This window comes from Puma concolor, chromosome D4, assembly GCF_028749965.1.
Source record: "Puma concolor isolate L17-30 chromosome D4, mPumCon1.1.hap2, whole genome shotgun sequence".
Classification (NCBI taxonomy): domain Eukaryota; kingdom Metazoa; phylum Chordata; class Mammalia; order Carnivora; family Felidae; genus Puma; species Puma concolor.
In genome coordinates, this window is record NC_141679.1 from 84756482 (window position 1) to 84781173 (window position 24692).

Genomic DNA, 24692 nt, shown 5'->3' on the forward strand with positions numbered 1-24692 from the left:
AAAAAAAAAAAATAAAATTTGCACATTCAAATAGAGGGTAAAATAAAACAATCAACTCTAGTTACGTGTTTTGTATTATATACTGTCATTGTGTGGCTTAAAGATGAAGACGTACTTTAACGCGATTTACAAACTGTAGAATGCTGTGTGGAAATGTGTTACTATTACTGTTGTTGTAGTTACAGAGTGATTTTAGCCAGATGGAGAGTCTCTAGCAAGAGATTACTTGAGCTTTAAGGATTCATTTATGATCCAGAATCAGATTAGGAAAATAATTCCTTTTTAAGAAGGGAGATGCCACTAAATTCAATATGCTTCTCAAACATACTCAGTGAAGACATACTCATACTATACTCATTCTTATATTCAAATAAGAATATATAGAGAAGCTAGTAAACTTTGGGTCAAAACGTAGTATCTAGGGCTTTTTATTAAGCAGTATAGCAAAAAATGCTGATATGAAATGACAAGATGACATACATCCCATAAAGAGTAAAGGAATACAAAAAAAGAGTATGTCTGGCATATGGTGGACATATGCCACCATTTCAGAGACATTTTCTGAAAACAAAATGATGTAAAAGAGAAGAGAGATGAAAATCAAGAGTAGGTCATTACAGAGGACCTGAGCTGGATGTTCACTCTAGGCATTACAAGTATAAAAAGGAGGGAGGACAAGGGACAAGAAAAAATATGCAAGAAATGCAATAATCAGTTGAAAAAATATTTTTTCTTTTTTAAATTTTATTTATTTATTTTGAGGGATAGAGAGAGAGATCAGAGGGAGGGGCAGAGAGAGGGGGGGGGAGAGAGAGAGAATCTCAAGCAGCCTCCATGCTTATCAGCGCAGAGCCAAACATAGGAACTGATCTCACAAACCATGAGATCATGACCTGAGCAGAAACCAAGAGTCAGATGGTCAATAAACTGAGCCACCCAGGTGCCCCAGAAAATAATTCTTTTTATTTTTTAATTTTTTTTAACATTTATTATTGAGAGACAGAGAGAGACAGCATGAGCATGGGAGGGGCAGAGAGAGAGGGAGACACAGAATCTGAAGCAGGCTCCAGGCTCTGAGTTGTCAGCACAGAGCCTAAGGCAGGGCTTGAACTCACGAACCGCAAGATCATGACCTGAGCCAAAGTCGGACACTTAACCAACTGAGCCACCCAGACCCCAGAAAATAATTCTTTAAAAAGTTGCAATTAATCTGATTATTACCAGAAGCTGATCTCAAAGATTCTTCTCTGGCACAAAACAGAAAGCAGCAGAGTACAGAAGTTAAGAAACCTGCCTTTGGAATCCTTCATTTAACAAATGTTTATGAAGCATCTGCAATGGGCCAGACCCTGGCCATTATGTACTAGAGAAACCGTGACAAACAGGGTCCTATTCTTAGGAATATTAGTTTTATGTAGGAAGACATTATAGGCAAATTAATAAGATTGCTCAAGACAGTCATCAGTTTTATTAAAAAATTAAATGAATATAGGGATAAAGTGACTGAAAGTGTAACTTTAGATACAGTGGTCATGGAATATTATCAAATGAATATTTGATAATCTTGTAATTATAATTCTAAATGTTTTCTTAAAAGATACATTAACTTCAATACCCCCAATGTGTAAAATCAGATGTAAATAGGGTATGATGTGGGGGCACCTGGGTGGCTCAGTCGGTTGGGCGCTGACTTCGGCTCAGGTCATGATCTCACAGTTCGTGAGTTCTAGCCCCACGTCGGGCTCTGTGCTGACAGCTCAGAGCCTGGAGCCCGCTTCAGGTTCTGGGTCTCCCTCTCTCTCTGCTCCTTCCCCACTAGTGCTCTGTCTCTCTCTGTCTCTCAAAAATAAAAACAAACATTAAAAATAAATAAATAGGGTATGATGTGGAATACTGTATACAAAACCATCTAACAAAACTGCTCGCCTCAACTTGAAGGAAACAGTATTCCTCTTTCCTATTGTCTTCTCATCTGAAAATGAAGAGGGTCAAAACAGCATGATCACCTGACCTCTAATACAGGTATTTATAAAACATTCTATCCATAACTTTCAGAAACTTACCACACACCAGCCATAGGGAAAAAAACACAGAACTAGAGAAAAGTTTAAGGCATCAAGAGTCCACTAACCTTAATCCGTTGAACAGTTGCTTAGATTTATCCAGAAGGTAACAAAAGTCTGTAACTGTTTTCCTCTCTCCCTGTGGGATATCATCTTCAGCACCTCCAGAGGACATGATTTCTTTAAGAGCAAATTCAGTCCTGTAAGAAAACATATGTCCATTTATCTGGTAGATAAGAATAAAATGAGGAACATACCTTAATTATATTATTTGATAGCATTTTTTTTCAAGATACAGAATTCTTCTGATCACAGTCAAATCATCAAAATAACCTAAGTGCACGATGGTGTGGGAAAACACTCTCATACTGTCAGTAGGAATGCAAGTTGGTACATCATATTGGAAATACTATTTGAATGCCTTTTGACCTACTCCTCTAGTTGTTCCATTCTGTAAATCCATCCTTGAAATGATCTGTAAATGTAAAACATTTTATCCATAAAGATATTTATTTCAGTATCATCATACAGTATTTAAAAACTGGATGGGGCGCCTGGGTGGCGCAGTCGGTTAAACGTCCGACTTCAGCCAGGTCAAGATCTCGCGGTCTGTGAGTTTGAGCCCCGCGTCAGGCTCTGGGCTGATGGCTCAGAGCCTGGAGCCTGTTTCCAATTCTGTGTCTCCCTCTCTCTCTGCCCCTCCCCCGTTCATGCTCTGTCTCTCTCTATCCCAAAAATAAATAAACGTTGAAAAAAAAAAATTAAAAAAAAAAAATTAAAAAAAAAAAAAACTGGTAACAACCTAAAAGAATCAAAGAGGGCAATTATCAAGTGCTTCACAGAACACTGACAACTACACTCTACCCTATCACTAACTTACATTTAAGATAAGGTAATTATATGAAGACACCTCAGTGTAAAAGGGATATAAAAACTATACATACACATATATTAAAGCTATCTTTGATTGAAACCAAACTACCTTCATATGTAATCAATCATGTTAATCAGCCATTTTAATTTTTTTATTTTTTATTTTGAGATAGAGAGCACGGAAGTGGGGGAGAGGGGCAGAGAGAGAAAGACAGAATCTGAAGCAGGCTCTGTAATCCCACAACCCTGAGATCATGACCTGAGACAAAATCAAGAGGACGCTCAACTGACTGAGCCACCCAGGGGCCCCTAATCAGCCATTTTAAAAACAGCAAGTTGCTGGGGCACCTGGGTGGCTCAGTTGGTTAAGCATCTGACTTTGGCCCAGGTCATGATCTCCTGGTTTGTGAGCTCAAGCCCTACATCGGGCTCTCTGCTGTCAGCACAGAGCCTGCTTCAGATACTCTGTCCCTCTCTCTCTCTGCCCCTCCCCTGCACCATCTTGCTCTGTCTCAAAAGTAAATAAACATTTAAAAAAAAAAACTCTTTTAAAAAATAAAATGTAAAAGCAGCAAGCTGCTGGACAGCATGTGAAGTATGAACCTATACTAAACAAAAAAATTAATTTGTGTTTACATACAGACAGAAATCCCTGGAACAACATAGGGAAATCTGGTCCTAATGTAGGGTGAAAATGCGAGCAGAGCAGACCAGAGCCAGACACCAGAGATGGAGTTAGGGTGTGGTGCAGTTATTTCGGTAAATATTTTTCTCTCCAACATTTTACTGAATAGGCAGTTGCAGTTACAGGGCAGAAAGATTGTCGGCAAGCCTGAAACCGTCAAGGGGCTGCAGAGTAACAAGTGGGTGCCATGGGGCCAGCTGGTGGGGATATGCACGGATGGCAGTGGGTGGTCCCTGTATGTGCATGGCTCCCTTTTCCCACCACTGCTTTCTGTACTTTGTGGGCTAGAAGTTTCTAACAGATGGAAACAGACCTTAAAAAGTGCTGAGCCTTAGAAGGGGTTTCACACTGTATAATGACGGTGGGTAAGTCCTCTCCCTGGACCCCTACCACCTTCATTCTCTAAACCCAGGAGAGGCACAAACTAGGCATCAAAGCTGACTGTAGCTTTCTTCACCACACCTCAGATACATCATGAACGAAGGTGACTAATATCCCCAGGACACAGGAGAAAAGACAGAAAATAAATGTTTAAAAATAAACAAACTGGGGCACCTGGCTAGCTCAGTCGGTAAAGCACGCGACTCTTATCTTGGGGTTGCAAGTTCGAGCCCCTGCTGGGTATAGAGATTACTTAAAATCAGGGCACCCGGGTGGCTCATGTGCTTAAGCATCTGATTTCAGCTCAGGTCACAATCTCACAGTTTGTGGGATCGAACCCCGTGTCAAGCTCTGCACTGACAGTGTGGAGCCTGCTTTGGATTCTGTGTCTCCCTCTCTCTCTCCCCCTCCCCTGCTCACTCGCGTGTGCGCCCTCTTTCTCTCAAAAATAAACATTAAAAAAAAAAAATATATATATATATATAATCTTAAAAATAAATAAACTTTCAAACTTAATAAGGAAGGATATTAGAAATAAAGCAGGAAGGGGGTGCCTGGGTTGCCCAGCTGATTAAGTGTCAGACTCCTGATCTCTTGGCTCAGGTCATGACCTCACAGCTCGTGAGATCAAGCGCCAGCCATGTAGGGCCCTACACTGACAGTGCGGAACCTGCTTGGGATTCTCTCTGCCCCTTCCTTGCCCACATGCACATGTGGGCGTGCTCTTTTTCTCTCTCTCAAGATAAATAAATAAACATTAAAAAACAATAATAAAGCCGGAAGAAAATGTCATAATGAAGCAAATAAGAATACTGGGCATGAAAAATATAATCACTGAAATAAAGTGAATGGATAAATGTATTAAAGAGCAGAAAGGAGAGTGTTGAACAAATTAATAAGCTAAAATATCAGGTTTTTGCCTGACATCAGGAAAAGGTAAAATACATAAAAGAAAAATCAAGAAATATGGAATACAGAAATGAAGGAAATCAACATCCACATGGCAGTATATATAGAAGAGAAAAAATATGCAGAGATGATGAAAAATATTTTCAGGAAGAAACTTCCATTAAGCTTCTCAGACTCGGGGAAAGTATGAGGCCTCAAACCAAAAGGGCTCAAAAAAAAAAAAAAAAAAAAGATAAAGATAAAGAAATAACCCCACAGCTAGAAACATTCAGGTGAAACAAGAATTCCCAGGAAGCCCTTGCCCCTTCCTGAGCAATCCAGTCTGACAGCCATTAGGTGGGGCAGAGCATAGTAGGTGTCCACGCACAGGGCACAAACTGAAGAGACTATCCACATGCACACAAAGGGCCGGTCTGCACGGGAGGTTGAACCCTGAGTGAGGTGACCCTGAGTATTTCCACATGGAATGGTTCAGAGGCCACAGGAAGAGATTTTTCATATATGGGAGGATTCATCAAATAAGAAAATCAACTGGGGTGCCTGGGTGGCTCAGTCAGTTAAGCATCCGACTTCAGCTCAGGTCATGATCTTGCGGTTTGTGGGTTCGAGCCCCGTGTCGGGCTCTGTGCTGACAGCTCAGAGCCTGGAGCCTGCTTCCAATTCTGCATCCCCCTCTCTCTCTGTCCCTCCCCTGCTCATGCTCTGTCTCTCTCTCTGTCTCTCATTAATAATAAATAAACATTAAAAAAATTAAAAAGGGGCACCTGGATGGCTCAGTCAGTTGAGCGTCTGACTTCGGCTCAGGTCACGATCTCATGATTCGTGGGTTCGAGCCCTGCGTTGGGCTCTGCTGACAGCTCAGGGCCTGGAGTCTGCTTCTGATTCTGTGTCTCCCTCCCCTCAGCTCCTCCCCTGCTCACACTGTCTCTCTCTCAAAATAAAGATTAAAAAAAAAAAAAGGTTTTTTTTTATTTAAAAAAAATTTTTTTTAAATAAGAAAATCAACTAAGGACAATGGGACCCAGAATTCTCTTTATAAGAGAAGAGAGATACAAATATGAAAAGAGAAAGGTTAGAATAAACCCTGTGGAAGGTCTGGGTGAACTAATGGAGCTTTTAGAATATAGACATAGGAGCATCTGGGTGGCTCAGTCATTTGAGAGTCCAGCTTCAGCTCAGGTCATGATCTCACAGTTCATGGGTTCAAGCTCCATGTCAGGCTCGCTGCTGTTGGCACAAAGCCAGCTTCAGATCCTCCCTCCCCTCTCTCTCCGCCCCTCCCCTGTTCACGCTCTCTCAAAAATAAATAAACATTAAAAAAAAGAATATAGACATAAATGTGTATGGGGTATGTATGTCTCTGTGTGTATACATAAGCATACACGCATACATACTCCCTAGCTCTGTAAATCTATGTACTGAGAGGGCCTTGGAGCAGTGACCACCTCCACTTGGTATGAACATACCTAGTCTCTACATCTCGGCTTGTAATACCATTCTCCGATAAAGGGAACCAGGTACATATATATATGTATCTCCAAGGGAACCTATATATAACATACATATAAAACAACATGGATGGGCCTTGAGTGCATTATGGTAAGTGAGATAAGTCAGATAGAGAAAGACAAATACTGTATAATCTCACTTATATGTGGAATCTAAAAAAAAAAAACAAAAAACCAAACTCATAGAAAGAGAGAATCGATTGGTGGTTGCTGGAGGTGCAGGTAGGGTAGAGGAAATGAGTGAAGGTGGTCAAAGGGTACAAACTTTCAGTTCTGGAGATACATATACAGCATGGTGACTATAGTTAACAGGAATGAACTGTGTATCTGAAAGATGCTAAGAGTAAATCTTAAAAGTTCTTATAATAAGAAAAAAATACGTGAGGTGATAGATGTTAACTAAACTTAACTGTGGTAATCATTTCACAATATATACATACACCTTAAACTAGTACAATGTTATGTATCAATGCTCCTCAATAAAACTGGAAAAATAAATTAATAAAATAAAAAAATAAGGGGCACCTGGCTGGCTCAGTCAGTACAGAATTCTACTTTTGATCTTGGGGTTGTGAGTTCAAGCCCCATGGTGAGGGTAGAGTTTACTTAAAAAATAAAATAAGGGCACCTGGGTGGCTCAGTCGGTTAAGTGTCCGACTTCGGCCCAGGTCACAATCTCACTGTTTGTGAGTTCGAGCCTCACATCGGGCTCTGTGCCGACAGCTCGGAGCCTGGAGCCTGCTTCGGATTCTGTGTCTCCCTCTCCCTCTGTCCCTCCCCTGCTCATGCACTCTTGCTCTCTCTCTCTCAAAAATAAATAAACATTTATAAAAAAAATAAAATAAAATTAAATTAAATTAAAATTAAAATAAATAAAATAAAGCATTTAAGAAAAGAAGGAGGAGGATCCAGCTTGAAAAACCTCCTACTGGCCAAACTGGGGATAATTTCAGCATCAAAACAAATAATGACAATAATGGATTATAACCTATTGAATAAAGTAAGAAACCATGAAGCAATGCTGATATAAATAAATGACTGAATAAATGGAAAGTGTGGGAGAGTTTCAGAGTACTTCTCCATATAACACACATAAATTCCAAAATACAGAAGTGATACCTGACAGACTCTACCTTGATCAAATGATCAAAGTGAATATTAATAATTGGACTAATCAAAGTCCTATACCACTTGGTAAGATACAATGAGAAGTAATGTTCCTGCCAATTCAATTAGATGCTAGATCTTGAATCTAATCATGAGGAAACAAACAAAACCAAATTGGGAGGCTTTCTACAACATAATCTACCTGTAATCTTCAAAAATGCCAAGGTAAAATATGTCAAGAAAATGCCTTTTCCTCCAAAGAAAAGGAAGACTGAGGTGCAAAGCCTGATCCTGAACTGGATCTTTCTGCTGCAAAGGATATAATTGGGACAACTAGAAAACCCTGAATGGAATCTGAGAACTAGAAGGTAGTAATGTATCACTGTTAATAAGAAAAAATGTTAAACTTTACCAGTAATCAACAAAATATAAACCCGTAGAGCCACTCCGGAGAACAGTATGGAGGTTCCTCAGAAAGTTAAAAATAGAACTATCCTACAATCCAGCAATTGCATTATTAGATATTTACCCAAAGGATACAAAAATACAGATTCAAAGGGGTACATGCACCCCAATGTTTATAGCAACCTTATCAATAAACTATGGATAGGACCTAACCGTCCACTGACGGATGAATGGATAAAGAAGATGTGATATGTGTGTGTGTGTGTGTGTGTGTGTGTATACATATATAATAATGGAATATTACTCAGCCATCAAAAAGAATGAAATCTTGCCATTTGCAACAACACGGATGGAGCTAGAGTGTATTATGCTAAGCAAAATATGTCAGTCAGAGAAAGACAAATACCATGTAATTTCATTCATATGTGGAATTTAAGAAACAAAACAGATGAACATAGGGGAAGGAGGGAAAAAAAGAGGGAAAGAAACCAGAAGAGGCACTTAATGATAGAGAACAAAATGAGGATTGATGGAGGGAGGGAGGTGGGGGGTGGCCTAGATGGGTGATGGGCATTAAGGAGGGCACTTGTTATGATGAGCACTGGGTGTTGTACGTAAGTGATGATTTACGGAATTCTACTCCTGAAACCGATATGGCACTGTATCTTAACTAACTAGAATTTAAATAAAAACAAAACCAAAAAACCCAAAATACGAACTTAATACAACAGTTAACCCATTACAGATACAGTACACTAATTATTGCAGTTGACTATGCACTGAAACCATATTTTCTAGGGGCAGAAAAATTCGTTCAGACCCCGAGATTCACCGTATGTGCTGGGGTATATACATATTTTATTAGGCCCAGCAATTACACTTTTGAAAATTTATCTTACTTTATCTATTTGGAACATGTGAACTACCGTTACTAATAAATTACTCATAACACAGGGAACTGGGGAAGAACTGCTAGCCAGTCAGCCACCACTCTCACAGTGTGACCTCCTCTCCGCCCACAGCAAAGTATCTGCAAGGCTCTGAACGAATTCTACTCTAATATAACATCACAATTTTACATGTTATTCTCTTTGCCCATTTTGTTCAGCTGGCAAATTTATATTCATAGTTCAAGACATTCAAATGACACCTTTTCAGTATAACCTTCCTTGAAAATTCAATCTCTCCTTGGCACTTATATATAATCAAGACAGTAGAAGCCCCATCAGTGACTCCATTAAAAGTTACACATAAAAAAGCTATATATATAACATTTGCTTAAAAAAAAGTTTGCCTCATTCTCTAAACCTACGCTGTAGTCATTAGCCAAACGTGGCTACTAAGTACTTGAAACATGGCTACTTTAAATTGAGATGTGTCATAAATGTAAAATACACCAAATTTAGAAGATTAAGTATGAAAAAGCATGTAAAAATCTCATTAATAATTTTTACCTTGTTACATGTTGAAATCATATTTTCGTATTTTAGTTGAATAAAATATACTATTAAAATTAATTTCATCTTTTTAATGTGGCTAGAAAATTTAAAATCACACATGACTCAATTATATTTTTATCAAATAAATATAAAGCTGTCATTATTTGTAGATGATATGAACCTTTCCATAGAAATTTCAGAAGGACCTGCAGATAAGTTATCAGAATTAACCACTGAGTTTTAGCACAGTTGCTGGATATAAGGTGAATATAAAAAGGCCAATAGTATTTCTATATCCCAAAGAACAAATAATTATTACATGAAATTTTAAAAAGATGTATCATTTACAATTGCATCAGGTAATATCAAATAACTAAGAATAAATATAATGCAGATGCGTAAGACTTCATCATAGAAAACTATAAAAATCTGACAGCTTGAGAGCTAAATTAAAGATGAGTTACAGGGGGCGACCAGGTGACTCAGTTAAGTGTCTGACTTCTGCTCAGGTAATGATCTCACAGTACATGAGTTCAAGCCACACGTCGGGCTGTCTGGTGACAGCTCAGAGTCTGGAGCCTGCTTCGTATTTTGTGTCTCCCTCTCTCTCTGCCCCTCCCCACTCACACTCTGTCTCTGTCTGTGTCTCTCAAAAAAAACTTAAAAAAAAATTTTTTTTTAAATGACTTACAGAAAATTCAGAATATGCCATCTTTTATACTAGAAGCCTCAAAAGTATAAGGACATCAGTTCTCCCTAGATTGGTCTACAGATCAGTGCAAATACCAATCAAAATATCAGTAGTTTTGTTTGGACAAATGGACAAGTTGACCTTATAATCTATACAGAAATGCAAAGAGTCAAGAGCAGCTAAAATAATCTTGATGAAGAACAAATGGAAGGACTGATTCCACTGGATATCAAGACTTTTGAAAAGCAGGACTGAAGACTGTGGTATTGGTACAAGAAGAGCAAAACGGAGTAGAGTTGAGAGATAACACACATGTACATGGACATTTGATTTATGACAAAAGCGGCATTTTGTAAAGCAATGAGAAAAAGTAAGTTTTGTCCAAAAAATTAAGAAAAAGAGCCAGTACTGGGTCAACTAGATACCTAAATTAAAAGAAAAAACATGAATCTTGATTCACACAAAAATTCACACAATTACACATGAAAATCAATTCTAGGCAGACTGTGGATATAAATGTAAAAGGTAAAATTGAATAGTTAAATAATAATACGGGAGGTTATCTTCATGACAGTGAGGTTAAAAAAAAAAAAAGATTATTTAAATAGCTCACCAAAAAGCATTCTTCACTAAGGAAAAACTAGACCATTCTGAAAACCAAGAATTGTATTCAATAAAAGACACCATTAGAAAAATGAAAAAACAAGTTGACCCCTGTGCAGTTGAAAATCCATGTATAATTTTGACCCACTCCCCCAAACTTAACTAATAGCCTACTGTTGCCTGGAAGCCTTATAACATCAATAGTTGATTAACACACATTTTGTATATTACATGTATCATATACCATATTCTTACAATAAAGTAAGCTAGAAAAAAATGTCATTAAGAAAACCATTAGGAATAGAAAATACATTTACAGTACTATACTGTACTTATTGATATTGTCAGTGTATACAATTATTGAAAAAAACCCACGTGTAAGAAGGCCAGCACAGTTCAAACCTGTGTTGTTCAAGGGTCAACTGTAGTGCATTTGCAGATGTAATTAAGGTGTAAATTAACATGAGGTCGTACTGGGACAGGGTATTAATCCAATGCGACCGTGTCCTTATAAGCTGAGGAGACAGGCATTCACAGTGAGCAGAATGCCATATGCAGACACAGACACAGAGGGAAGACAGCCATATGAAGAAGGAGACAGAGACTCGAATTATGCAGCTGCAAAGCCAAGGAACAGCAATGATCGCTGGCAACCACCAGAAGCCAGTGAAGAGAAATGGAACAGTCTCCCTCTGAACTTCTAAAAAGGACCAGTTCTGCCAACACTTTGATTTTGGACTTCTGGCCTCCTGAAGTGTGAGAGCACAAATTTCTGTTGTTTTAAACCACCCACTTAGTGGCAATTTGTTACTGAGGCCCCAGGAAACCGATCTATACACAACAGTCCTGACAGAGATTACAAAATAGACACACAGCAGAAGGGCAGTAAGTAGGGACAACTTCAAAGACTTGCTCTGCTAAATACAGAGCATCTGGCAAATTATTGCCCTGTCTTGTTGACAACTTCTTTTTATAGGAAGTCTTCTGACAAAACAAGAGAAACTGCTACTCTGGGTTGAATTCTGAATAAGTGGTTGGCAATATGAAAGTATGAAAGAAACCTGATTAAGTGTGCATTACATCATGCGAGGGAGCACAATGCAAGGTCCTCACAGCAGCGGAAGGTGCCCGATGTTAGGCCAGAAGCTGGAGTATTCCTGTTCCTAACACTTCCTAGTTATGTGACTGTAAACAAACAAACAAAAACTTGAGCGAACACTGTGAGTCGCAAGGTTTTAATTCACAAAAACAAGCAATTTGCACTTGCTCTGTGTATCTCAAACAACTGTTGTGAAGATAGAACAAGGTTATTTAGGTGTGAAAGAAGTCTGAAAACAGTATATAATGTATAATACCACCATAGTTATCACTCTGCAGTTTACTGAGGTTTAAAAAAAATAGAGAATTACCCTGTGCTAAGACCTAAAAGGGAAGCAGGTCAAGGAAAGAATGAAAGTATGTAGAAACTGAAACTAAAATATAGAAATTGATTCTGATAAAAGAGAGTATATTTATAGAAATTACATGGTAGGAAAGAGATCATCTTCTTATACACTCAGAGTTTTAAAAAAAAAACATATATAAAGAGATGGAATGGCTGTATAATTAAGCATTAACATAAGAGAGTATCAAAATTATGTTTTCTCAGCTATAAAAATGGGATACGACTAATGGCTACCTCACCGCAGCAACTTCTTATTCAACATGTCTCCAGAGGCAAGGGAAACAAAAGCAAAAATGAATTATTGGGACCTCATCAAGATAAAAAGCTTCTGCACAGTGAAGGAAACAATCAGCAAAACTAAAAGGCAACCTACATAATGCAAGAAGATACTTGCAAACGACATATCAGATAAAGGGTTAGTATCCAAAATCTATAAAGAACTTATCAAACTCAACATCCAAAAAACAAATAATCCAGTGAAGAAATGGACAAAAGACATGAATAGTCACTTCTCCAAAGAAGACATCCACATGGCTAACAGACACATGAAAAAATGCTCAACATCACTCATCATCAGGGAAATACCAATCAAAACCACAATGAGATACCACCTCACGCCAGTCAGAATGGCTAAAATTAGCTCAGGCAACGAAAGCTGTTGGCGAGGATGCGGAGAAAGAGGAACCCTTTTGCACTGCTAGTGGGAATGCAAACTGGTGCGGCCACTCTGGAAAACAGTATGGAGGTTCCTCAAAAAATTAAAAAAAGAACTAACCTATGACTCAGCAATTGTATTTATCCAAGGTATACAGCTGTGCTGTTTCGAAGGGGCACATCACCACCCCAATGTTTATAGCAGTGCTATCGACAATAGCCAAAGTATTGGAAAGACCACAAATGTCCATCAACAGATGAATGGATAAAGAAGATATGGTATAAATATACAATGGAGACGGGAGCCTGGGTGGCTCAGTTGGTTGGGCATCTGACTTCGGCTCAGGTCATGATCTCACGGCTCGTGGGTTTGAGCCCCCATGTTGAGCCTCTGTGCTGACACCTCAGAGCCTGGAGCCTGCTTCAGGTTCTGTGTCTCCCTCTCTCTCTACCCCTCCCCCCTCAAGCTCTTTCTCTGTCTCAAAAATAAACATTAAAAAATACACACACACACACACACACACACAATGGAGTATTATTCAGTAATCAAAAAGAATCAAATCTTGCCATCTGCAACAACGTGCATGGACCTAAAATGTATTATGCTAAGTGAAATTAGCCAGAGAAAGACAAATATCATATGACTTCACTGATATGTGGAATTTAAGATACAAAACAGATGACATAAGGGAAGGGAAGCAAAAATAATATAAAAACAGGGAGGGGGACAAAACATAAGAGACTCTTAAATATAGAGAACAAATTGAGGGTTGCTGGAGGGGTTGTGGGTGGGGGGAGGGGCTAAATGAGGAAGAGGCATTAAGGAAGACACTTGTTGGGAGGAGCGCTGGGTGTTATATGTAGGGGATGAATCACTGGATTCTACTCCTGAAATCACTGCACTATATGCTAACGAATGTGGATGTAAATTTAAAAAATAGTAATAATAAATGGCTATCCCATAAGGCTGTTGGACACTGCAATGAACTAATGGATATAAAACTGATCTGTAAATAATAATGTACTTTAAAATTATTTGTTGTAAAACTGTCATAAGTGTACTCAAAATAGAGCATAAATTGAATAATACCAAGTCCAAAAAAATTTTGAACGTGTGTGTGTATGTAAGGGGTGATGATGATGGTTTGAACATACTCATTGTAAAAGGAACGGGAAGCTACTGCTTGGTACAGGTGGTATTCCTGTAATAAGAACAATGCTGGTCCTTACCAGAATGGGAAGCATCTCCAATGTATCAAAGATGGCATAAAACTATCACGAATTATATACAAATTATTTTCTGAAAACAATGTTTCGGACTTATTTCCACATGCGAAGTTAAGTTACATGCTATAAGAACAACTGTAAGAGAAACGCATAGGTACCAAACTGCTCATTGCTCAATGTTGAGAGAAACTGAATGAACTGAGGACAAAGAATTTAAGAAAAGGAAGCCAGGGGCGCCTGGGTGGCTCAGTCGGTTAAGCATTTGACTCCGGCTCAGGTCATGATCTCTCAGTCCGCGTCGGACTCTGCACTAACAGCTCAAAGCCTGGAGCCTGTTTCAGATTCTGTGTCTCCCTCTCTCTCTGACCCTCCCCTGTTCATGCTCTGTCTCTCTCTGTCTCAAAAATAAATAAACATTAAAATAAAAAAATTTTAAAAAAAAGAAAGGAAAAGAAAAAGAAAAGGAAACCAGGGGCACCTGAGCGACTCAGTTGGTAAAGCGTCTGACTCTTGATCTCACCTCAGGTCATGATCTTGCGGTCCATGAGTTTGAGCCCCGAACTGGGCTCCATGCTGGCAGCATGGAGCCTGCTTGGGATTTTCTCTCTCTCCCTCTCTCTTTTCCCTTCCCCTGCTTGTGCTTTCTCAAAATAAATAAATAAACTTTTCAAAAAATTTTAAAAAGAACTGTTAAAAAAAGAAAAGGAAGCCAAAGGAGTTAGGGCATGGGGCAGCAGTGATGTATACACGGCCAGAATGCCATTTGTGAGGTACTGTGCATGAGACTATAAAGATATCATTTTGGGGGCGCCTGGGTGGCTCAGTCGGTTAAGAGTCAGACTTCGGCTCAGGTCACGATCTCGCGGTTTGTGGGTTTGAGCCCCGCATCGGGCTCTGTGCTGACAGCTCGGAGCCTGGAGCCTGCTTCGGATTCTGTGTCTCCCCCTCTCTCTCGGGCCCTCCCCTGCTCGCACTGTCTCTGTCTCTCAAATAAAAAAAAAATTAAAACGTTAGAAAAAAATTTAAAAACAAAAGATATCATTTTGCCTACCAAATGTGGGAAAAGAGAGGTGCTAATCTAACATGCACAAATATGCAAAGTCCAGTACTTTGTTGATGGAGACCTAGCCTAACAGCACTGCGCTGAAAGGAAGGGCAGGCAGGCAGGCAGGCATCTAAAAACAATGACTATCAACCAGACCCACGCAAGGACTATTTATGAAGCTAATGGGGCAAGAAACACAAAAATATACAAAACGAAAGACAGCATCAAAAACAGGTACCCTGGAGAATAATGTGAGAAAACATCATCTGAAGCAGCCTAAGGCTAACAATTCATGAAAACTGTCTCCAGTGGGGAAACCCACAGAGGCAGCAGTCAAATACAGTCTAGTTCAATTTAAGTAGCCATTTATTCACAACACAAAAACTCAAGAGGGAACAAGAAGTTCAGGCAAGAATCTCAATCACCGGGGCGCCTGGGTGGCGCAGTCGGTTAAGCGTCCGACTTCAGCCAGGTCACGATCTCGCGGTCCGTGAGTTCGAGCCCCGCGTTGGGCTCTGGGCTGATGGCTCGGAGCCTGGAGCCTGTTTCTGATGCTGTGTCTCCCTCTCTCTCTGCCCCTCCCCCGTTCATGCTCTGTCTCTCTCTGTCCCAAAAAAATAAATAAACGTTGGAAAATGAAAATCCTGAGATTTAAAAAAAAAAAAAAAAAAAAGAATCTCAATCACCAACCAACAAGACGTTACTCCTATTCGGTGTATGAAGAAGTACAGACCACACAGATTTTCTTCTTAATCACATACAAAGATGACTCTGGCAGCAGCCAAAAGTCTGTGTCTACAGCACACTAAAAACAGGCAACATGAAAAACATTTGGAGCCACCCAAAACCAACATCTCGGCATACTCCGAGAGAAGGCTGTAGGCACACAGATCAACAAATCATGCTGATTTGTGTTAAACGGGGGAAAAATAACCATTAAAAGACACTTATGATCTATACACCACGACAATTTTGTTTTCCTAAATTGCAGGTTTTGTGTGTGATAAGTTGGAAGCAAAAGTAAGAAAAAAATAAACTTTTCATCAAAAGAGAAATAAAACTTTTTTTAGCAGTAATACTTGATTATATGTCTATGTATCTATATTTTTATATAGAGTAACATAATAGCTCTATTGAAGTATGATTCACATACGATACAATTTACCTACTTAAGTGTACAAGTCAATGGTTTTTAATACATTCATAGGTATGCAGCCATCACCACATTGAACTTTAGAACATTTTTTTGGAGAATGTTTTTTAAGTTTGTTTATTTTGAGAGAGAAAGAGCACGTAGCAGGGGAGGGGCAGAGAGAGGAGAGAGGAGACAGAGAGAGAGAGAGAGGAGAGACAGAATCCCAAGCAGGCTCTGCACCTTCAGCGCGGAGCCCAATTTGGGGCTCGAACTAAAAAACCATGAGATCATGACCTGAGCTGAAACCAAGAGTCAGACACTTAACCGACTGAGTCACCCGAGTGCTCCTAACTTTAGAACATTTTTATCACCCAAAAAAGAAACTTCATGTTCATTAGCAGTCATGCCCCATTTCCCCTAAAACACCTCTCAGCCTTAGTCTACTTTCTGTTTCCATGGATTTAACATCTGGACGGGCACATAAATGGAATCATACAAAATGTGGCTTTTGTGATTGGCTTCCTTCGCTTAAAATGTTTTCAAGGGTCATTCATGTTTAGCATATATCAGTACTTCATTCTGTTTAATTTTTTTTTAACATTTATTTATTTTTGAAAGGTGTGGAAGGGGCAGGAAGAGGGAGACAGAGGATCTGAATCAGGCTCTTCATCGTGAGCGCAGAGCCCAATGAGGGGCTCAAAGTCACAAACTCCACGAGATCATGACCTGACCCAAAATGAAGAGTAGGCACTTAGCTAACTGAGCCACCCAGGGGCCCCAGTGCTTCATTCTTTTTAATGGCTAAATAATATTCCATCGTATCTACAGATACCACTGTTTATTTATCCATTCTTCAGCCAATGGACAGTTAGATTGTTTTCACTTTGGGGCTATTACGAATAATGCCGCTATGAACATCTGCATATGGGTTTTTGTGTGGACATGTGTTTTCACTTTTTTTAGGTACATAGCTGGGAGTAGAATTGCTGGGTCAGATGGTAATGCTATGTTTAAGCTTTTCAGGAACAACCAGACTGTTTTCCAAAGTGACTGCACCAGTTTACAGCTGCAGCAATGTATGAGAGATCTTATCTCTCTACAACCTCACCAATACTTATGATCTGCCTTTTTTATTCTAGGCATCCTAGGGGATGTGAAACACTATCTGGTTGTGGTTTAGATTTACATTTCTGATGGCTAATGATGTTAAGCATCGTTTCACATGCTTATTGGCCCCTTAATATATCATCTTTGAAGAAATAGTTCCTCAGATCCTTTGCCTATTTTAATAAGTTACTTGGGTTCTTTATCATTGGGTTGGAAGAGTTTACTGTATATTCTAGACACAAGTACCTTACCAGAGATAAGAATTTGCAAACATTTTCTCCCTTTCTTGGGTTGTTTTTTTCACTTTCTTAGATTGTTATATTTCTACTTTTTCTCTTGCCCTTTTAGCCCTTATTTTAAAACTCAAAATAGGGGTGCCTGGGTGGCTCAGTCGGTTAAGCATCCAACTTCAGCTCAGGTCATGATCTCACGGTCCGTGAGTTCGAGCCCCGTGTCGGGCTCTGTGCTGACAGCTCAGAGCCTGGAGCCTGCTTCAGATTCTGTGTCTCCCTCTCTCTCTGACCCTCCCCTGTTCATGTGCTATCTCTCTCTGTCTCAAAAATAAATAATAAAAAAATGTTAAAAAAATTTTTAAAAATCAAAATAATATACACATAATTAACCATTCAATAATACCCAATAAGACTTAAGTGAAGAGCAGTAGTTCACTGCCTCACCCTTACTCCACTAACATCAACAACTTTCACCTCTTGTGGCTGTTTCATCTGATAGTGTTCCCTATGGTCCTACATAAAAATCATTTCTTGCAATTGCCTGATTCATCCATTTTTGACATTACAGATTTTCTGTAATGACAAATAAGGAATTAGTTCTCTTATACTCCCAGAGTCCCTTCCAATATAGTTATATCATTATTTGGGGTTAAATCAGTTAGTCTTTAAATCATACACCTTCCAGCTAAATCCATAATTAATGCTTAAATAATGAACCTTTTTTAATGCTTTATTATACAGCATATAATAGGGTATTAAGAGAAGAGAAGATCAGCATGTAATTGGGAAGGACCCCCAGACATCTTTAACCGGAAGTTGGTTGTACTTCCTTTAACTTGTTTCCCATTTCTCAGTGAATAATTTTTCAGTTAGAAATTAAATGCTGTACTGTTTAATTTCAGAGAAAGAGCCTAAAAATTCCTGGGTTTTCACCTACCTCAATTACTCATTGGTTCAGGAAACCCTATTTTCTGAGTCTGTACATGACACTACTCTTCTGGGGACATGGTGACTATTATAGAAATTGTAAGATGCTACTTAAATTCTAGTAGGCATCTAAACCTACACGTGTTAGCAAACACGTCAATGACTTAAAATAACCTGGTATTTCATGGAACATGGAGAGAAGGATGTGAGAAACAAGGAGGGCTTCCCAGCTAGTGATACAGTTTTTATGAACATTCAATTACAAAAGCAGGAATCGGACCCAAAGATTTGTGAAAACAGTATGTGCACAACACTTATAAACAAAGTCCATGGGGACACCTTGGTGGCTTAGTCGGTTGAGCATCCACCTCTTGATTTCAGCTCAGGTCATGATCTCACGGTTCATGGGATGGAGCCCCATGTCAGGCTCTGCGCTGACAGTGCGGGGCCTGCTTGGGATTCTCTCTCTCTCTCTCTCTCTCTCTCTCTCTCTCTGCCCCTTCCCCACTCACACTCTCTCTCTCAAAATACATAAATTGAAAAAAATAAATAAAAATAAACAAAGACCCTGAGTTACTCCCTGAGTTGCAATAACAATATAACATGCAAATTATAAAAGGTACCTTGATTGCCTACATACTACCAGAAAACAGTTTAACATATAGGATTACTTATCTGGAGGGAAGTTATCAAGAAGAGAAATCACCCTGAAGAGGGCTCAAACAACTTGGATTTCTAGTCCCTTGCAGGTGAAGGGAGAAAGAAAAGGGGACAGGAGAAATCAAGCTCCCAAGCTCAAAAAACTAGGCCAGGCATTTCATCTTCATACCCCATATGGTAGACACTCTTACTTGACTTTAGAGATGAAAAAATTGCTCAGATAAGTTATATAGCCAGACTTACACAGCTGGAAAAGGACTCCAAAGTCATGTTCTTCTTCCCAAAGGACCCTCAAGGTGAACACCCTTAGATAAGAATGCAAGATTACAAAGGAGAGTTGTCTGATCTCCAGCATCCCAAAGCTTCAAATCCCAAGGGCCTTATCTCCTCTTTCCCTTAAAACATAGCTGACAGTGTTTTTAAGGTTTCTCCCCCCCCAAACCAGTAATTGGAAATCCCTCTTTCAAAAAAGCCATAAGACCTAAAGAATCACTGAAACAATGTTTTTAAGTGAACTTTGATTATCAAAACTACCTGTCAAGGGAATGACTCTAACGATTAGATATTTGACTTTGGGCATGTCATTTAACTCTTCTAAGTTTTGGTATATTTCTTCAACTCTAAAATAAGAATTACATTATTTTCCCCTCACACTGCTATTGTGACGGTTCAATTAGACAAAATTCATAACATCATAGTCCAGAAAGCGTACAAATAGAGTCAGCAGAAGTAGCAAATATTAAAATTGGCCATTGATATCATCAATCACAATACGAACAGTCCAATGTGTGTTCGTTCATTCAACGAATGCTGACTGAGAGCTCCCCACTGCCAGGCATTGTTCTAGTTGCTGGAACAGAGCAGTGAACAACATAGGCAAAACCCCTACTTTCACAAAGTGCACTTTCTAGTGGAGAGGCAAAAGCAAAACAAAACACACACGAATTTACTTATCCCAGGTGGTAAGAAGTATAATGAAGAAACTATGGCAAGAAGGGGCAGCGTGCCTGGAGGTGGTATTCCAGGCAGAGGAGGTGAGGGGACGTTTGGTAAGGGAAGATTTAAGGGGAGCCCTGGATGAAGTGAAGGGTGAGCCATGTAATATCAGGGAGGTTCGGGGTCCGGGTGGAGCAAACAAGCACAGGTACTGAGGGAGGTATACACGCTGCATACTGAGGAAAAGCAACAGGTGCGCTCTGTAAACACAGCCCTAAAGAAGCCTCAGAGCCTCATAAATAAATTAAACAGGATCCCCGGCTGCTGTTTTCTGAGTGGCCAGTGTAGACATGAAAATCCAGACACTTACTTCCCAAGGCCAGCACCCTGGTGTGGGCTGAACATGCCCCAAGGGGAGATGCCTTCTTGTGACTGACCCAAACCCTCTGGAGAGACTGTTTTACCAATCTGCGCAGAGGTAGCGTGTAGGCCACCTGCAGCCTCCAAGGGACTTCCCTTTCAGTACAATTTATGGGATCTGTACTCATCAAAACAAATAGGCCTGTTGACTCAGAAACGGAAACAGACTGATTAGGTTGAACCAGATTCTATAATGACATTCATTTAAAAAGGAGCTAAAATGTAAGATAATCACAACTTTCAATGTTCCTTTTTATCTGGATATTGGTAAAAATTTTTTAATCTGTTAAGTTAAATGAGACCACGTGATATACACTGGCTCTCGATTCTGAAGACCCAAGGAGAAGTCCCATTTTTGCCATTTTCACCCAAATCACTAGCTTACTTACAGTGTCACCTAACTTCAATTTCCTCATTTGTAAAGTGAGGATAATGAATACTGCTCTATCTCATCAGGGTACTGTGATAAATTCTAATTAATCATTTTTTGTTGTTGTTGTTATTTAGATAGTCAAGTAAAAAAGTAAGGGACGCCTGGCTGGCTCAGTCAATAAAGTGTAAGACTCTTGATCTTGAGGTTGTGAGTTTGGGCCCCATGTTGGGTATAGAGATTAGATAAAAATAAAATCCTAAAAAAAATAAAAAGTAAAAACGGTCAATGCAATTACACTTGATGCTGAACAACGTGGGTTTGAACTGTGGAGTCCACATATATGCAAATTTCTTCTGGTAAATACGGCACCGTACTGTAAATGTATTTTCTCTTCCTTATAGCTTTCTTAATATTTTCTTTTCTCTAGCTTACTTGATTGTAAGGATGCAGTATATAATACATAGAGGAGATACATGTTAATCATCTGTTTGTGTTATTGATAAGGCTTCCAGTCAACAGTAGGCTATCAGTAGTTAAGTTTTGGGAGAGTCAAAAGGTACATGCAGATTTCAAACAGTGCAGGGAGCTGAGACCCCTAATCCCATGTTTCTCAAGGGTCAACTGTATAAGAGAAATAGACAGTGTTTTTATTAGGGAAAAAGACCTTGCGTATATCAAAAGACTTTAAACCAAAAAAAGTTAAAATTTTTTCAAATAAATAGGCTTCCACATTAAAAAAAAAATAAAATTCCTTGCCCCTGAGAAGTTCCATCTGTTCCTGCTGCTTATAACCCACCTAGAAGGTCAACATGTGCCATGACGATGATGATACCGTAAAAACAGAGCAATCCTGCGACTGAGGGTCTCTCACAAGGGCACCAAGTGTCAACTTGACTGGAGCCCTCCTCTCCTCTGGGTTAATCACATCTCACTCTTCTGTCAGGCCTTTACTCTTGGCAGACTGAAGCCCTGTCCTTAGCACGAGAAAGTAGTTCTTCTGCACTCGATTTAGGAAATCATTAAACGGACTTAAGTGTGTCCACCTTCACATAATGTTTCTGGATCAACCCTGTCAGAAACGATTTGTGTTCCTCTGAACTCTAAATTACTCTGCTCCTATAGATCAGCTGCTCTGTGTCATGGTAATTTGTGAACGGTCATCATCCCCTTACTAGATTGTAAGCTACTTGAAAGCAGTAGCTTTCTCGAATATCCTTCGTCAAAGCACTTTATGCCAGGGCCTCGAATACTGTTCCCAGACAACTCCAAAATATGAACTGACCATCAAAGGTAGTTTATGGCAGGCACTGTTGTGGGTGCTAGAGACACTGTGTGTGTGTGTGTGTGTGTGTGTGTGTGTGTGTGTGTGTGTGTGAATTTAAAACACCAATGATGGCCAGAAGCAAGGAAAAGTGACTGTGGCAGGGACCTGACTATCTATGGAAGCTGAGGATATACATCACTTGAGCATCTGGAAGGGAATGTCAGGGGCGCCTAGGTGGTTCAGTCGGTTGAACATCAGACTTTAGCTCTGTCGGCGCAGAGCCTGCTCTGTCCCTCTCTCTCTCTCCCCCTCCCCTGCTCATGCGTGCATTCTCTCTCTTCCTCAAGAATAAACATTAAAAAAAAAAAAGAGTTAGAAGGGAATGCCAAATAGCTGCCATTAAGAGAATGAAAAAAGGTACATGTTCAATCTTCAGAGAAAGACGCCTCTATCAGATTGGCATGGTGGTACGTGAGGAAACGACAAGTATTTTGTGAAGATAAGGAAACCACTCAAATTCCCAAAGGCTTCGCCAGCCTTTTGATCTACAAAGATGCAGATTAGGTATGAGGAGACTCCTCGTGGGTCGATAGGTATTCTACAAAGATCTCCTTGGGGCCAGTCTGGGTGCAACGCAGTAGAGTGGTGAAGGTCGCTGGCACCCAACTGCCTGCACTCAAATCCTGGCTTTGCCACTTACTACTCGAACCCCGCCTTGTGGTATCAGCCAGCTAGTTGACCTCTCTGTGCCCCCAACCTGCCCATTTGTAAAATGGGGGTAATAATGGGCTCTGCTTCTCAGGGTTGTCACGAAGATCAAATGAGAATGTACGTAAAGTGTCTGGAAAAAAGCCTGGCACACATTAAATGTGGTATAAGTCCCATCTAAACTGGGACAATTCTGTGAAAGGAAAGAGACACTATTAATATTTCATCGAGATTGTGTAGAAACGGAGACTGTACTAGGCAAACCAGGACATATGGTCACCCTGTAAGTGTCAGAAGAAACAAGAGGATGTGATCAGAGAGAATTCCCTGCTTCATGACTTTATATGGAGACTGCCCACAGGTACCATACAGGGACCAAATGTTAGCATCTGAATAATATTCTCTTGCATGCACATATGTTAGACTATGTTATTATTGTAAATCAATGGTTTTAATTACTATACCAATCAATATTGGCAGGCTTCCCTCAAGATTAATAACAAGCATCCGACAAATACTGAAGACATGTCAGGAAGAAATATGGTAAAACTTGCTCCTGTCCTCAAGAAGCAAACCACCAGTTAGATGACTCCTGCAGGTACTTTCCTGCTAACAGTCGTCAGAGGTCATTGCTGTAAGCAAATACATCAAAGCAGGGAGATATCTCAAAGAAATACTGGAAAAGATAAAACAGGCATCTTGAAAAATGAACAGAGCAAAGAAGAGAAATAAAGTATTTCATTATTTTACACAGCACTGCCAAACAGATGAAGACATTCTAGAAAGAAAAAACGAAATTCGCAAAAAGTATTTGCAGTAGATAGCTTTGGTTTGGCCTGTGCGGCATCCATTTCCCTTTCTTTGTGGAATTCTGCTGTTTCATTTTCATTTTGTGCAACCTCAGTAGGAAAAAATATCCTTCCATTTGGAAGAAAACATAATTCAAGGGAAGGAAAGAGGGGGGAAGGAGGAAGGGAATGAATCAATCAGAAAAATTGTTAATTGTATGTGTGTGATTAATAGCTCAAAGAAAGAGATCTCAAGTTTTATAGACAGGCATTAAAATGCTTACAGATGAAATGATGTCATGTCTGAGATGTGTTTCAAAATACTATGGGTCAGGTGAGTGGGTACAGATGCGGATGTATATAAAATCAGATTGGCTCTGTATTCGTAACTGCTGAAGTTCACTGATGAGTAGAGTATATGGGGTTAATAATTCCATTTAGTTTTCTTTAGATTTAAATTTTTTCATAATGGTTATTTTTGGTTCATCTACAGTATGGTCCCAATTTTATATAAGCATTTCTCTCTATTCTTCTATCTATACACATGCATGGAAAGATATCTAAGATTAATGTTCAGCCGGTATTTATGATGGGTATGTCTGGGTGGTAAGATGTGGATTAGCTTCGTTATTTTCATCCCTGAACTTTCCACATTATTTGAATTCAAAATTACAATCATGTTATTTTCTCAAAAATAATGGAGTGAGGGACACATGGGAGGCTCAGTCAGTTAAGCGTCTGACTTCAGCTCAGGTCATGATCTCACGGTTTGTAAATTAAATCCCCACATCACAGGCTCTCTGCCGTCAGCGCAGTGCCCACTCCGGAAATTCTGTAGCCCTCTATCTCCGCCCCTTCCCCGCTCTCTCTCTCTCTCTCTCTCAAAAATAAACATTTAAAAATATAATGGAGTGATATTTCTTAAACAAAAAGGTTACAATCAAATATGACAAAATTGTTAACAGGTTGAATTTGGTAGGAATATGAATGATTGCTTCCTGTATTATTTTTATTTTGTATATATTGTTTAAGTTTACTTATTTTGAGAGAAAGAGAGAGAGTGTGGGGGCGGGGGGAGAGGGGCAGAGAAAGAGAGGGAGAAAGAGA

General features: G+C 39.5%; 1 protein-coding gene across 7 annotated transcripts in view; it reads right to left on the reverse strand.

Moving 5' to 3' along the window:
* SCAI (suppressor of cancer cell invasion) overlaps positions 1-24692 on the reverse strand; it is a 158103-nt gene that overhangs the window by 79614 nt on the left and 53797 nt on the right. For all 7 annotated transcript variants that reach the window (XR_015243057.1, XR_015243056.1, XR_015243055.1 and 4 more), the window contains exon 3: positions 2132-2263. Coding sequence is in view for 4 of the 7 variants with exons in the window: in XM_086684008.1 (XP_086540134.1) it covers positions 2132-2263 (132 nt within the window). In the remaining 3 variants the exon portion in view is untranslated. The remainder of the gene's footprint in view (positions 1-2131; positions 2264-24692) is intronic.